The sequence below is a fragment of the Chrysemys picta genome, chromosome 13 (genome assembly GCF_011386835.1).
Source record: "Chrysemys picta bellii isolate R12L10 chromosome 13, ASM1138683v2, whole genome shotgun sequence".
Classification (NCBI taxonomy): Eukaryota; Metazoa; Chordata; order Testudines; family Emydidae; genus Chrysemys; species Chrysemys picta.
Window position 1 is genome coordinate 35,830,244 of NC_088803.1, and position 16,165 is coordinate 35,846,408.

The 16,165-nt window shown below is 43.3% G+C and overlaps 1 protein-coding gene across 2 annotated transcripts in view; it reads left to right on the top strand.

The window, feature by feature from the left end:
- Positions 1-707: 707 nt before the first annotated feature.
- RIMS4 (regulating synaptic membrane exocytosis 4) overlaps positions 708-16,165 on the top strand; it is a 76,405-nt gene continuing 60,947 nt past the window's right edge. For both annotated transcript variants that reach the window (XR_006176389.2, XM_005295293.4), the window contains exon 1: positions 708-999. Coding sequence is in view for 1 of the 2 variants with exons in the window: in XM_005295293.4 (XP_005295350.1) it covers positions 903-999 (97 nt within the window). In the remaining variant the exon portion in view is untranslated. The remainder of the gene's footprint in view (positions 1,000-16,165) is intronic.

The window sequence follows — 16,165 nt, forward strand, 5'->3', positions numbered from 1 at the left end:
GCGCAGCCCGCCAGGGGACACATCCGGCCAGCCGCGCCCGCTGGGGAAGGGGGAGCCATAGGAAGGCGGCGAGCAGACGCTGGACAGCTGCTGCCAGTGTCTTCTTCCAGCGCCTCTCCCAGGGACAGCCGCCGCCGCAGCCTCCATCGCTGCCTCCTCCTCGGGCTAACCGCTGCCTGCGCTCCGCCAGCGCCAGCCGCCTCGGTGCTTGCATCGCGCCCGGGGGCACCGACCAGGGCAGCCGCCTCGGTGCTTGCATCGCGCCCGGGGGCACCGACCAGGGCAGCCGCCTCGGTGCTTGCATCGCGCCCGGGGGCACCGACCAGGGCAGCCGCCTCGGTGCTTGCATCGCGCCCGGAGGCACCGACCAGGGCAGCCGCCTCGGTGCTTGCATCGCGCCCGGGGGCACCGACCAGGGCAGCCGCCTCGGTGCTTGCATCGCGCCCGGGGGCACCGACCAGGGCAGCCGCCTCGGTGCTTGCATCGCGCCCGGGGGCACCGACCAGGGCAGCCGCCTCGGTGCTTGCATCGCGCCCGGGGGCACCGACCAGGGCAGCCGCCTCGGTGCTTGCATCGCGCCCGGGGGCACCGACCAGGGCAGCCGCCTCGGTGCCTGCATCGCGCCCAGGGGCCCCGCGGCAGGTGCCTGCCCATCGCTCTCCGCCCGTCCCCGGAGCAGCGAGCAGCGCCCTCCTCCCAGCTCCCGCGGGCGGGGCTGAGCCCCTCCGCCTCCCACCTGCCCGCCGCCGCCGCAGCCCCAGCCCCAGCCTCGCCTCCCCGAGGCCCCCGCAGTAGCCAAGACGCCGCGGGCCGTGCTCCGAGTGAAGAATGGGGCGTCGAAGCTGCCCAAGCCGCAGGCGGCGGCCGAGGCCCCCGGCAGCGCCCCCGGCCCCGGACTCTTCATGGAGCGCTCGCAGAGCCGCCTCAGCCTGTCCGCCTCCTTCGAGGCCCTGGCCATCTACTTCCCCTGCATGAACAGCTTTGACGAGGAGGACGCGGGTAAGGGGCCCGGCCGTGGGGCGGGGAGCCTGGGGCGCTGGAAGGGTGTCAGTGGGGCAGGCGGGGGTGTAATGCACGAGGAGGATCAGGAGGGTGCACAGGGGGGGAGAGCCTGGCCCGAGAGATGGGGACCATGCCTGGGGGGAAGGTACCGGAGATTCTGCATGGGGGCAGAGGGACCTGAGGGGCATCAGCGGAGGGCAGGGAAGAGAGAGGGGCTGTGCCTCCGAGTCCAGAGGGGCTGTGAATGGAGAGAGGGGGAGGCGGCTAACACATGAATGAGGGTGGGTGGGTGAGGTAGTCAGTGAATGAATTAATGGGGGAGGGCCCGATAGACCTGGCAGAAATAGTGAGGTAGCTCAGGAGTGTGTGTGTGGTGGTGGGGAAGAGTGAATGAGAGTTCTAGGGGGGGTGTGTGTGTGTGTGTGTGTATATATATATATATATATGTGTGTGTATATATATGTGTGTGTGTGTGTGTGTCTCCCACCAACCCTGGAGCTGTGCTGTAGAAGCACTGACGCTAAAGAGGAGTGAGTGCAGCTGGTGGCTGTGACTCTTTCGGCCATGGGGGTGGAAAGGCTAGAAGATTTGCTGGCTTTTAGCAGGCGATTGTGATGTGTTGGCTCTAGCCCTGCCTGGCTCAGCTGAGGGGTTGGGGTGTGACAGAGACCCATCCACTCATTGCCTTCCCTAAGCCACCTTCCAATGGCTGCCCAGTGCCCCAGCACATTTTGCGTATAGTGAGACATGGGGTTAGGAACCTGCATTAGGGTGAGGGGATTAAAAAGAGATTTTTTGCATAAGAAAATGTACTTGCTCTCTTCTGGTTTACATTGAAGTCAAATGTCTTCACAAATGAATGGTGCAAGTCTTAATCCTTCTCTTATGCTCAGCTGCCTTCCAGAGAGGATGGTGGATGACGGTAGTTTAAACAGAAAAGGCATCTTCTGCTGTACATTGTGTCCAAGCTCCAAGTGCTTTTCAAAGTGAACAATGAACTCTTCAGACTAAATACACTAAACTGGTAATATTTAAACAGCTCTTTTCGAATTTAGGCGGTGATTTATCCAGATTTGCAAATATAGTCCCTGCTCTGTAGTGTAAACCAGACAAGACAGAATGCTTCAGAAGAAAGGGTAATTAATAGGGAGAAACATGAAGGCGAGAGAATTCAAGAGGTAGGATTGAACAAGAAAGAAAGATCATTGAGAGGATTCCAGGCATAGGGGATAGCATGATAGAAGGCACAAAGCTGAGTGGGAAAAGGATGTATTAAAATTAGATTACATATAGAGCGTAGGATATAAGCATGCTCTTCATACCTATCAGTTTATTATAAAAATGTGTAATGATTTGCACTGTATGCACAAGATCACTTTCTGGTAATATATTTTTAATCCCTTTTATGTGTAACAAATGTAGAGATTGTTACTTAAGAGGCACATGGGTGTTTTAATACCTACCATCTTGGCTGCATCTCTCAAATACCTGTCTTGTAAATTCATCCCAAGAAATGCAGCTCCCCACAAGAATAGATGGGTACATGTGCAAGTGAGAGGTCACACATACAAAATGATTGTTTTTAGAGGAATCAAAGTAAAAATAAATATATAAAAGTCAGAAGTTATTAACTTCTATCAGCATGCAAGTAAGTCTGGAGGACAGGAAGGAGGTTTTAGCATCCTCCAACTGAATATATTTTAATATGTTTAAAATCCTGCATAGAAGAAGAGGTGTGAGATATCAACAAATTATTTATTTGCTCTTCATATTCAATTTGATTGTGACAACTGGAGGGCCATGCAAGGCAGTAACAGGAGCTTTGAGAAGTCTGTATTGTTGCTTCAGAAATTATTTGTGGTGAGACACTTTGGAGCCCAAGAACCTGACACGTTGACTTGAACAGATATTTCCTCACTGAAGGGATGACTCTGTTGGGTCTGAGAAGACTGATACTTTAAGTGAATGCTTCTTCCTATTCCAGCATCTAAAGATATATGGTTGTAGTCAGAATTTTATTTACTTGATCTCATTCCTGAACAATCACTCATGAATGTTTGTATTCCAGCCTATAAAAAGATGTCTTTGAATTCATGAAATCTACAGTTATGGCCTCATCCTTCAAGCACTTATTACTGAAGCACTGCTTACTATCCTGAGTTAGCCCCATTAATCTTAATGTAACTACTCAGGGTAGGAGGCATTATGCTTGGTAATAAGTATTTGCAATATTGTCCCTTATTTTGGAAATATGAATTTGTATTCATATTTTTATGAGCACTGCAGCTATTTCTACTGGTGGTTTCAGAAAGGGAAAAAAAGTAACATTTTGTATTGCTGCCTCTTTCACAAAAAATACAAATAGGCATAAATAACAATTTGTGTAGGACCATACATATTTTGTGGAAATAAAATAGAGAAATCCTAAATAATCACATTGTGACAAATATGAGACTAACATTTAGATTTAAGCAAGCTTCTGAAATTCACAAGATTCTGACCAGATCTGATTGCATTCTGAATTCTAATTAAAAAAAAAGATCTGACACACAGCACAGGGTAATGGATACTGCATTTGGCAAAATATCATCTGTAGAAGATGGCAACAGAAAAGAAGAGATTGACCCCAGGATATGAAGAAGGGGGCAATGCTGACAGAGCAAACAATCCAGTTCTGATAAATTTATCATCCATTTTGAGTGAAGATGAGACTCTCTGCTATACTAAAAGGGAGCCTTCTTAATGAGGAAGAAAAGTTAATAAATGGCAAAGTTTAAAGGGAACTTGACATACTGTATTCCAAAGGAGAGAAGGCCCTTGACCCGAAATTACCATCAAGTTTTCTCACTTGGATCAGATTAAAATAATTGGGAAGGAAATTTTGCTAGAGCTGGCCTGGCTTTCAACACAGCGTGAAGTGGAAACATAAATGGCATTACTGAACCTAAGGGCACCTGCATTGCTAGCCTCAACTGATTGGCTAGAGTTAACACCGGGCTGGAAAAGGGGCTAGATTTTGAACTTGGTAGGTAATAACCTTTAAAAAATGCTTTTAATTGCAGAAGATCTCCCCTCCTGACTTGGGCCTCATTTTTCTTTGCTGTCCATGGTCTTGGCATCAGCTGATTTGCTTTCACATCTCTTGTGTCTGCCAATATGCCAATAATTCCTAGGCTGCACTCTTCTGATGTTTCAAAGCCTCTGCTGACTTCTCAGTGGTGAAATGGGTACAGAAAAAGCCTCAGTCCATACTAGTCTATGCAGGGGCAGAGGGGTCAGGGTCCACAAGATGCAGACAGACGTGCAGAACTTCTAGTAAGGAAACTGATCTCTCAACTAAATGGTCCCTGAACTACATCCTATGCCAGGGAGATTGACTGACCTGCAAATATGCCCTTCTGCAGGTTTCATGGGTCTGAAAAGGTGTGAGGTAGGAAGTGGTGCTGAAATTTGCATTACTAAATGGTATCAATAGCTGAGGAGTAGCCAGACTGATCCAGAGAAGGATACCCTAAATGAGCAACAGGGTCTTTTCACCATTAAGATATAGCAGTGCTGTAACCTGGAGAAATTACTGTCTAGAGCAGGGGTTGGCAACTTTTCAGAAGTGGTGTGCAAAGTCTTCATTTATTCTCTCCAATTTAAGGTTTCACGTGCCGGTAATACATTTTAATGTTTTTAGAAGGTCTTTTTTTCTATAAGTCTATAATATATAACTAAACTATTGTATGTAAAGTAAAGTTTTTAAAATGGTTAAGAAGCGTCATTTAAAATTAAATTAAAATGCAGAGCCCCCCGGACTGGTGGCCAGGACCTGGGCAGTGTGAGTGCCACTGAAAATCAGCTCACGTGTTCCCTTTGGCACGCGTGCCATAGGTTGCCTACCTTGGGTCTAGAGTAAATAGCATAAGAGCTATGGGTTACCAACTCTTTTAAACCTAATAAATGTAACTTTCCTGTGCTTTATATTGGTCAAGTGTAGCAGTCCTCATTCAGTCAAAATTTCCATCCATGTCAGTGGGGACAAGAACTTCAAACCAAGGGGTCTTCATTATTAATGGTCCTGTATCATCATTATAATTGAGGTGTCTGTCCTAGCTCTGTTCATTGTACAATTATAAAGCAATAGACCAAAAAAAGCTAAATAGAATAAATTATAGTGAAGCTTGAATTTTCACATTTGTGCATGGATATAAATGAGTACGTTTGCTCATCTCTATCACAATTTTACACCTGCTTGGAATGTCTTTGAAGCTAGTGGAATTCATTGTGGTAACAGCTGTCTAAAACATACACAAGCAGTAATTTGAAGGATTGGGGCCTTACTTTGCATTTACCTTGACCGCAAACACAATCATGGTCACGGTACATGCCAATTAAGTGCATAAGCGTGGGTGCATTTTTATGTGCTCATCTTTGAAAATGTGAGCCTTAATCCAGAGCATACACTTAGTAGTATCAAGATAGAAATCTTAATTGTACTACAACATGACAGTACATTTTTCCTGGGATTGGCTGAAATCAAACATTATGTATCTTTGTATCCATGTAGCAATCTGTTGCAAGAGCCTGGCTTGCCAAATGGTGAACTAACGTAAGTGTACATGAGTTAAAAATAAACCTTGCCGAGGGTAGAATAAAGTACCCAAATTAACTTTGACCAAGAGACAAAATGGTTGCCGCTGTTAAAATGTCACTGTCTCCCAAAATGTTGGTAAATCCTGCCCTCATTTACACAGATGCCAGCTCAGGAAGCAGTAGAGTTATCTGTTTCTTGAGACAACCAAGTCCAAGCAACTATGGTGCTGCTGCTTGTACACAATGTCACAGAGTGACAGCCATTATTCTATTACCAGCATGTGCTTTGAAGAGAAGCTAAATGAAATGTTAATTTAATGGAGCTGTAAAAACAGAGTTAAGACATATTGGACTAGAGTAACGTGATTGCTGTGGGCTTGTGGGGAAGTCTGTAACGTCTTTGTCTGGATTGGGTCGGCTGAATTTCTCTGTATTGTTAATCATTAAAATATGTATAAAATTATGAAATAAAGAGAGCCATTGTATGTTCTAAAGTTCTCATAGATATTTTCAATTCCAGTGCTGTGCTGCAATTGAATACAAGCAATTTTATAGAAGATACTAATTGTTTGTTAATATAAGTGAATTCCATAATGTGAAGTTCATTTTTGAGTTCATATGGGCTGGTTTGGCTTCTCTTAGATTGCCTTAGAAAGCTTTGGAGGACCCTGTAAGCTTCCTTTTACAGGGTAATTGGTCAGTGCTCTATTATGCAAGTGCCCCGTGTTTATGGTAATAGTATGTAAGAAGTAGTGAAAGAACATCTGTGCGCTGCATGACCGGAATGGTAATTTTTAAATCCAAAATGTGTTCTTAATATATGTCAGACTGAAGTAATTGTCTCTTGATTGTAGTACAGTAACATGCAAAGCCTATTGTTAACTAGGGGCTCAGTTATGCCTATGAGGCACTGGCGATAATCCAGAGGTGCACTGCCCCAGACACGAGGAATTCTGACTCAAGTAAACTGAATTCCTACAGCATACTCCCCTCTATAGGCCTAGCCAGCTCTGAATGAAATTTTTAGAACAAAAACTTTTTTTCGTCAAAAAATGCAGATTCAGAAAGTAGATTTTTGCCAAATTGTTTGGGTTTTTTAGAAAAAAAAATCCTAACAAATTCTGAAAAATCTAAACATTTCATTTCAACATTTTCAAAACAAAATGTTTGGTTTTCAGTTTGAAATGACTTTGTTTTGAAATTTCCTTTAATTTTATTTGTAAACATTTCAATGTCTAAAAAATGCTCAAAATCTTAACATTTCATTTGACCCAAAACAATTTTTTCTTCAATTTTTCCATTGCCAGAAATTTAGCAATTTTTTTTTCTCTAACCCAAACCAATGTTTTCAACTTTTCAAAAGTGCCAACAACCTGAAAAATCTGTATTTGAGGATATCAGGGAATCCTCAGTGCCCCAACTTTTTGCCAAACTTTTTTTTGAAAATCTCATGTGGATTTCCTTTATAGCAGCGTAGCTACATTAGAGTCCATCTGGACCTATTACACCTGTTTGAAAAGTGCTAGTGAGCGTTAAAGAGACCAGTACAGAAGATGAAGAATGCTGATTATACACTATCTTTTGAACCCCAAAGCTTGGCGAAGAGAAACCCTTCCCTCCACAATGTCTCTTTGTGTGGATCATTTTGCTGTCCATTTACTCTAAGTAGGAGATCCTGTCCCTGAAAACCTTTCTAACTAAGAGCAGCTGTTTCCCCGCCACTTCTAATTCATGTAAAATTAATATTAGTGCAACATTTATTAAGTCAAAAGCGCAGTTCTCTGTGAATCCTTTACTCTGCCAGGTTTCTACATGAGGACGAGTTGTGAAATGCTGTAACTACTTTACTTCAACATCGCTATTTGACAGAATGTATGCATCTGCTTTGTGTAGAGAGGAATTAAACTTAATTGGGCCAGTTGTTTTGCGGAATAATTTATTTGTACAATTATTTTTTTGAGATTCTGAGTTATCCTGCCCATATTTCTGAGTGCTGTGGGCTAGGTTAGAAATGTGCATGTTTTAATTTAGAAAACTGAGTTGCTAACACGTTTCAGCACTGCAGTTTGACGTGGCATTTGACAGGTTTACACAGGGCTCTGATCACTGCAATCTTGTCTTATAGACTTTAAGGTCAGAAGGGACCATTATGATCATCTAGTCTGACCTCCCGCATGATGCAGGCCACAAAAGCTGACCCACCCACTCCTGGAATAATTCTCTCCCTTGACTCAGCTGTTGAAGTCCCCAAATCATGATTTAAAGACTTCAAGTCGCAGAGAATCCTCCAGCAAGCGACCCCCTGCCCAGCAAGTGACCCCTGCCCCATGCTGTGGAGGAAGGCGAAAAACCTCCAGGGCCTCTGCCAATCTACCCTGGAGGAAAATTCCTTCCCGACCCCAAATATGGTGATCAGCTGAACCCCGAGCATGCGGGCAAGATTCTCCAGACAGACCCTCCGTAAAAAGTTCTCTGTAGTAACTTTTAATATCCCATCATTGACCATTGTTACTAATTACCAGCGATGGCACGTTATTGATCTATTGACTAAAATCACGTTATCCCATCAAACCATCCCCTGTCTTCTGCAGATATGTCTTGCAGCACCACACAGGGCACTTCGAAATGCCATTAGCACACTTAAATAAGAATGTTGTCTTCTCCTCAGAACTATTTATCCAGCTTCTGACTCTTGGATTTATCCGATAAAACACCCTGATACAAACCCCTCCCCCCCAACCGATGTTTATCAAATAAACACTGGAAAAACACCAAAAATGGTTACTTGTATCTAAGGGTACGTCTATACTACCCGCCGATCCGGCGGGTAGTGTTTGATGTTTCAGGGATCGATTTATCGCGTCTCGTCTGGACACAATAAATCGATCCGCTGATTGACGCCCGTACTCCACCTCGGCAGGAGGAGTAAGCGGAGTTGACGGGGGAGCTGCGGCAGTCGACTTGCCGCCGTGAGGACGGCCAGGTAAGTCGAACTAAGATACTTCAGCTACGTGAATAGCTGAAGTTCGAACCCTCCCTTCCCCGCGGGCCCCCCCCTCCCCCGGCCCGCTAGTATAGCCCAGGCCTAAGAGTTTATCTACATGGAGCAGTAATGCGGACTACCAGGATGTGATTCCTAAAGCACAGTAATGTGTTGATCTTTGATTGGTCCATCCATCTAATGTTTATAATATACCGTACTATAACTATTTAGAAGACTTTGAATGTACATTTACCAAAGTGATATTCATACAAGGTTCTGTTTTGCCTTCTGAATGAAGGGGTGAAATCGAAAGTGTATAATCTATGAACAGATACAAAAACAAGGGAGAATAGAGCAGCAATTGATGGCTAATTTGGTACGTAATTGAATACACAAACTAGGCTCACACATTTTGAGCATCTAGCTGGCATAGTAATTGGGCAGCACATTTTATGTATTTGGATTTGTAAAATGATAAAAAGCACCCATATAAAGACCTGGGGAGCTCTGTTATTGCGTAACACATACAAATAATACAAAACTCAGTAGCCCCAATCCTCAAACAGAATCCAGCCACACTCAGAGCAGTCAAATCACAACGGCAGCCAGTACCCCATTTTGTCTCAGCCCCACTACTGTTATGCCATTTTACCCCAGCACCGAAAGAACTCAGCTGGCTTTGCAGAATGTCAGTTGTCTGTAAAATGCTCTGAGTGATCAGCACCAGTTATAACCGGTTAAGAAAGATTTTACATTTTCCCCCCTGTAATTGAAAATGTAATTGACCTACAGGAATGCATGTTCATATCTATGTTGCCTTAATAATATATGGAGAAATACTACTTTAAACACAAAGGCTTGTGCTGCCTTTAAGTGTGGGGTAATGCAGAGACTGTGTAGAGTAGTTATCAATTGTTCACTGTCAAACTGGCAGGACATGTCAAGTACGGTCCCACAGGGGTCTATCTTGGTCTGGTACTATTAAATATTTTCATTAATGACTCGGATGATGGAGTAGAGAGTATGCTTTTATAAAATGTGCAGCTAACACCAAGATGGATGGTCTTATAAGCACTTTAGTGGCCAGGATTAGAATTTAAGATATTGATAAATTACAGAATTGGTCTGAAATCAACAAGATGGAATTCAGTGAAGATAAGTGCAAAGCACTACACTTAGAAAGGAAAAATCAAATGCACAAATACAAAATGGGGAAGAACTAAATAGTCAGCTTTACTGCAGAAAGGGATCTGGGGATTATAGGGGATCACATAGAAAATGATTCAACAGTGTGATGCTGTTGTGAAAAAGGCAAATGTCATTCTGGGATGCATTAAAAGGAGTGTCATATGTAAGAAATGGGAGATAATTGTGCTCTACTCGGAACTAGTGAAGTCTCACCTGGAGTATTGTGTCCAGTTTTGGTCCACACACTTTAAGAAAGATGTGAAGAAACTGAAGAGACTCTAAAGAGGAGCAACAAAAATAAGAAGGGGTTTAGAAAACCTGATCTATGAGGAAAGGTTGAAAAATTTGGCATGTTTAGTCTAGAGAAGAGATGTCTGAGAGGGATGTAACAGTCTTCAAATATGTAAAAGGTTGTTCTAAAGACTGTGATCAAGTATTCTTCCATGTCAATGAGGCTAGCACATGTAGTAATTGGAGTAGTTTGCAGCAAGGGAGACATAAGTTTCAGATTAAAAGTTTGTTCCTAACTACAAGGATAGTTAATCAGAGGAACAGGTTACCAAGGGAGATTATGGAATCCCCATCATTGGGGAATTTTTAGACAAAACACATGTCAGGGATGGGCTAGATATACTTAATCCTGCTTTGGAGCAGTGGGCTGGAATCAATGACCTTTCAAAGGCCCTTGCAAACAGGCACTTCGATGATTCTATAAACATATACAATACAAGCTCTCTTCTAATGTTCCTTGTCATCAGGGCCTCATGAATTCTGCTTTACTTCATGGATGGTTTCAGCAGCCAAAGGAAGAGAATTCCCTGGCAGGGGCATTGCATACCATCATCACCCACTGCTTAACTGCGGCATGCTTGAAAACCACCTACATACTATGAACTGGAACTAAACTGCAGTTGGTGTGTCAATAACAGACGTGTATGTAGAAAGCAGTATTAGGGTGGACACTTCCCAAAGAACCTGCCAAAAGGGTGCTTAGTCAATTTAGGGCCTGTGTTATGCATCCTTGCCATAGTGTCATATCTGCAGTTATAATTTCAATAGACTGGTAGACCTTGTCCACTGTGCTCACCACAACAGTGTAAAAACAGACATAGACACAGTTGATTATGTACAGCTCCTGGACCAGTGTGGGCATGGATTTTCTGTCTTCCTTATGGCTAATTGTGGTATAGCAGCCTTTTTCATCTCGTCGCCCCGTTGGCAGTTACTAGGCCACTCTGTGTTTGGTTCCTTCTTACGACTCAGCCTTGTGAGCCTCACTGCATGTAGGGTGACCAAAAAGTTCAAATGAAAATGCTAAGTCTTGGCCATGTATCGGGGCTTCGGCAGTAGTCCTTTTCCCTTTACTTCTGAGACTTACCTCACCCCTCCTGTGAAGGGATGTAGAAGAACGCAAGCCCACCCTTTTCCTCTGGGATCCAGTCCAGGGTACTTTTGATAAGCAGCCAGGGTCTTTCTTATGTTCCAAATTCTGGTTCACTGGGCTGCCTCCTCCCTTTGCCTGTTGGCAGGAGTCTGTCATGGAGGTGTGTTCTCCAGTCCTCTCTCCCTGGAATTTCATCTTTCCTTGCAGCTTTCCCCTCCAGCCTGTTGCAGAGGAGCTTTGTCAGGGCAGCTAGCCTCACTGAGAGCTGCCTGGAACACCTTCACCTCTGCTGTATCTGCCCTCTCCGTTCAAGGCCAGTCCCAAGGTATACACTCCTGTCTGCGGCTCGCCTCTCTGTTCTCCCCTTTTGGCCTTGCAGTCCTTCCTCTAGTTATTGAAACCACTTGGTCTGCTTATCCCTAGCTGGGTCTAATCCTTAATTAGCTGTCTCCACTTCAGGTGCCACAGAATGGATTTACTGGCTTTCAGGTTCCCTATTAACCCTTTATTTGTGGGCATATGCTCCATCCTGGCCTGGGCCCCGTATTCAGGGTTCCTTCTCTGTGTTGATACACACAATATTAAAATCTTGAACCAGATTCTCATATGGACTCTTTTTTGCACATTTGTGTTTTGATAGGATTGTTAGGGAAATAAGAAAGGAGAAAGACTTTTTGCTTTTTTTAAGATGAGATTGATTTCTGTCTGAGTAGTATATTGCTGAATAGTAGGATTATTATAGACAAAGTAGAGTAGCTCAGCCAATCGCTTATGTCTCTGTCATTTACATGCTACAGTCCCATTGGTTGAAACCCTCTGTTAACTGATGTAAAATACGATAGGCCTCCAGTCTTGCATGTGGTTTGGAGTTATTGGTGGTTTGGGCTGTGTTTTTAAGATGAGAGTGAGCTTGCATTAGCATTCTCTCTATAAAATCCTACTGGAGAAAAGGCACAGATAGCTAGTCAAGCTCAACCCTATATACCCCCACCTGCGGCTTACCCTGACTCGTTACATTGAGGTAAAAACTCTAGAGTGCATAGTCTCTCCTAGAATTTCACAAGAAGACAGCTGATTCAAGTTTTCTCCCTCACTGTGAGAAAACACCTTTTTCATCAGTGAAAACATAACCTTGTTTTCAGACAATAGGAATTTTGCTATGTTTATTTTAAATGTTGAATACCATGAGCTAGTAGGGACAAAATCTGAAAGGTTAAGACACAAAATGAGTTACACCAAGGAAGGGACATAAAAGGCAATAGGAAGAGGTTCTTTAAATATATTAGGAGCAAGAGAAAGATGAAGGAAAGTGTAGGTCCTCTACTTACCCAGGAAGGACAGCTAATAACTGATGACCTTAAGAAGGCTGAGATTTTTAATGCCTATTTTGCTTTAAGTATCAGAGGGGTAGCCGTGTTAGTCTGGATCTGTAAAAAGCAACAGAGTGTCCTGTGGCACCTTTAAGACTAACAGATGTATTGGAGCATAAGCTTTCGTGGGTGAATACCCACTACGTCAGACACATGTAATTACGTAATTACATGTGTCTGACGTAGTGGCTATTCACCCACGAAAGCTTATGCTCCAATACATCTGTTAGTCTTAAAGGTGCCACAGGACACTCTATTTTGCTTTAGTTTTCACTAAAAAGGTTAATGGTGATCAGATACTCAACACAATTAAATCTTAAACAAGGGGGAAGAAACAGGTCAGAACAGGGATAGAACAGGTTAAAGAATATTTAGATAACTTAGATGTATTCGAGTTGGTAGGACCTAATAAAATTCATTCTAAGGTAACTTGAGGAACTAGCTGAAGTAGTCTCTGGACTACTCATGATGATCTTTGAGAACTCATGGAGGATGGACGAGGTCCCAGAGAACTAGAGAAGGGTAAATAATACCCATCTTCGAAATGAAGGCAAAAAGAGGACCCAGGGAATTGTAAACCAGTCAGCCTGATTTTGATACCTGGAAAGATACTGGTAAACAATCCATTTGTAAGAACCTGGAGGATAATTGGGTTATAAGGAATAGTCAGCATGGATTTCTAAAGATCAAATCATGCCAAACCAACCTAATTTCCTTCTCGGACAGGGTTACAGACCTACTGGATGGTGGGGGGGAAGCAGTAGACATGATATATCTCAGTATTTAGTAAGGCTTTTGATACAGTCCCATATGACATTCTCATAAGCAAACTAGGGATATGTGGTCTAGATTAAATTACTATAAGGTGGGTACACAACTGGCTGAAAGACCGTACTCAATGAGTAGTTCTCTGTCAAACTAAGAGGATGTATCTAGTGGGGTCCCACAGGTGTCAGTCCTGGCTCCAGTACTAGTCAATATTTTTATTAATGACTTGTATAAAAGGTTCCTTCTAGTCCTACATTTCTGTGGTTCTGTGATCCTGTAGCCCTTTCTCATGTGAAGAATCTTATCAAAGCCAATGGGACTATCCGTTTGAAGTAGCAGGCTTTGAGTTAGATACAGTAATTCAAATAAATTGAGGAAGTGTGTTTCAAATGCTGCTCTGAAAACCAGGAAAAATAATGCAGAAAGTAGATAAACAATCTGATGTTCACTCTTGCAGATAATGGATACTGTATCATTGTGAGATTTATGGGACTGTTTCTGTTAAAAAGCTTCCTTATGCACTTTAGAACAGATCGCTGCCAGATTGGTCGAATTCCAACATCCAGACAGTTTGAATTGACTGTCGGCTGCAGTGATAACTGTGGTGAACCCTTAACAGCCAGCCACTTTGTGAGCTCTATAGATGGCCACGTGGTTGCAGCTTGTAATAAAACAGACAGTGTCAAAACACTACACAGTATGAGGACATTTCCATGGTAACAGTAAAAATCCCATGGTACCTGTTCTTATGCTGTGATATCAGCACAAGCTACCATGGCTATACTTTCTTTCTCCATGTGGGACCTTAAAAATGTATGTGGTAATCCTATGGTATTTTTTAGTAATGTTGATGGTAGTTGAGACTGAGTTCAAAAGAGAAGCCCCCTCTGGCTTTACAGGTAACTTTACTAAGGCAGGCATTCCTGTTATAGACACAGTGATTACTGCTTTGTATTAAGAACAGCTGTTGTTTCTCTTTTATCCTGTACTTTAAAATGACCCTGTCTGTGGTCAGGCCGCTAGGAAGGACATTTGCTGTGTACCTGGGTGGCTTGGCCATTTGGATCCCTAGCTCTCACTTATTTGAGGTGCAGCTCCAAGATCATTCAGTGTATGGAAACATTCAAGTCATGTTTCAGATATAATCCTTTTAGTCCTGAGAATGGTTTGTAGAGGGTTAGCCACTGATTTCCGTATGCAGCCTCACAGAGTCTGATCTCTACTGCTATTACTATGTGAGATCTGTCAGCTGCATCTGACACTGATCATCAGGCTTTTTTTTTTTTTTTTTGGACAGGAGCCTGAGGTCTTGGGGTAGAATTTTGCACACAGCTCTCCCGGTTTCATTCATTTCTTAATCAGTGTTTTATCTTGACTATAAATAATTCAACCCAGTTGCTACTTTTGCGTACAAAAATGTCCCTCTAGGATTCTTTGCATCCTCCCTCTGTATTTATGCATTTCCTCCAGGTCTTATTTTCCATTATTACAGTCTCAGTTTTTTTTCATTTATGCAGAAGATACACATTTATTGGGTTTTTACTCCTGACTCTTGGAAGACAGTTCTCTGTATTGCTGATTGTACTGGCAAGCCACAATCCTGAATGCTGCACAGTCGCTTGTTAAGTGTATAACATAGATAAGCAAGATGTTTCTTGTGTGGCCCCTCTTGTAACAGTCTACAGCCATTCACACAATGACACCTGCCACTTCTGTTTGCAGTCCTGATACCATGATGACTGGCACTCTAAGTACAATAGGGTAGATCTCATCTCAAAGGGGTGGACTGTGTGTACTCCATAAAGGGCGACCAGACAGCAAGTGTGAAAAATTGGGACAGGGGGTCGGGGGTAATAGGAGCCTATATAAGAAAAAGACCCAAAAATCGGGACTGTCCCTATAAAATCGGGACATCTGGTCACCCTAACTCTATGTGAGCAGGAATTTAAAAAAAAGGATAGATTTCCCAAATCTGTGCATGCACAGATGTGCACTTAATTTGCATGTGCAATTAGCAGTTATTCATCTCACTGGCCATCCATATTTGCATACAAAATTACCACAACAGCTCATGCAGATTATTTTGCATATCCATTTACCTAAGTGTGTGAGAGCACATCTCTTTGCATGTGCAATTTCACATCCAGGGTCTGATTCTCATTTACACGATGGCCCCACTACACAGCTGTGGCCTTGTGTGGGAAGAATTATGCTCACACAGTTTTAACATCTAGTCTCAAGTATTTTACTTGAAAGAGAGAATGATGCAAAGAATTAAATAGAAGGTTGAAGAAAGCACAGCTTGAAAAAGAGGGAAAGGATAGTTCAGTTGAGCTTCTGATCAGACCTGTTCTTCTGGGCTCACTTCTGCACTGTTGCAGACCCTCCATTCTTTGCTTTGCAGACTTTCGGGACACCAAGTTGGCTTCTTAGAGGCTTGTTTTTTAATCTGTTTCCACTGAATTCTCATCTGCTGCCTAATAACAGGCAAAGGCCACCTTTGTGACCCAAATACCCTCCATCTGCAACACTCCTGGTCCAACGGCTTTTGTTTCTTCCCCCGCTCAAACCAACCAAAAGGCAGCAAAGCATTATGCAGCTTTTAGTATGGTGTGGTGTCAGCCCTGTTCCTTGGGCTCTCAAGCAGCTGGCTAAAGTCTGCCTGACTTACACCTCATGGAGCACTGAATTCAATGGGGTCAGTCCAGACAGACCTGGGAATAATTCTGTTGGGAATAACACCAGGCAAACTATTCATAGGACATTTTAGATGGTGAATTTGGCTTTCTTTGTGTTCAGTCTGTTCACTGTCTGCTGCAAAGAGACAGCAGATTTTTAGGACAGATTGACAAAGAAAAGCAGGAAGCCTGTTACTTCCGCCCACAATTTTAA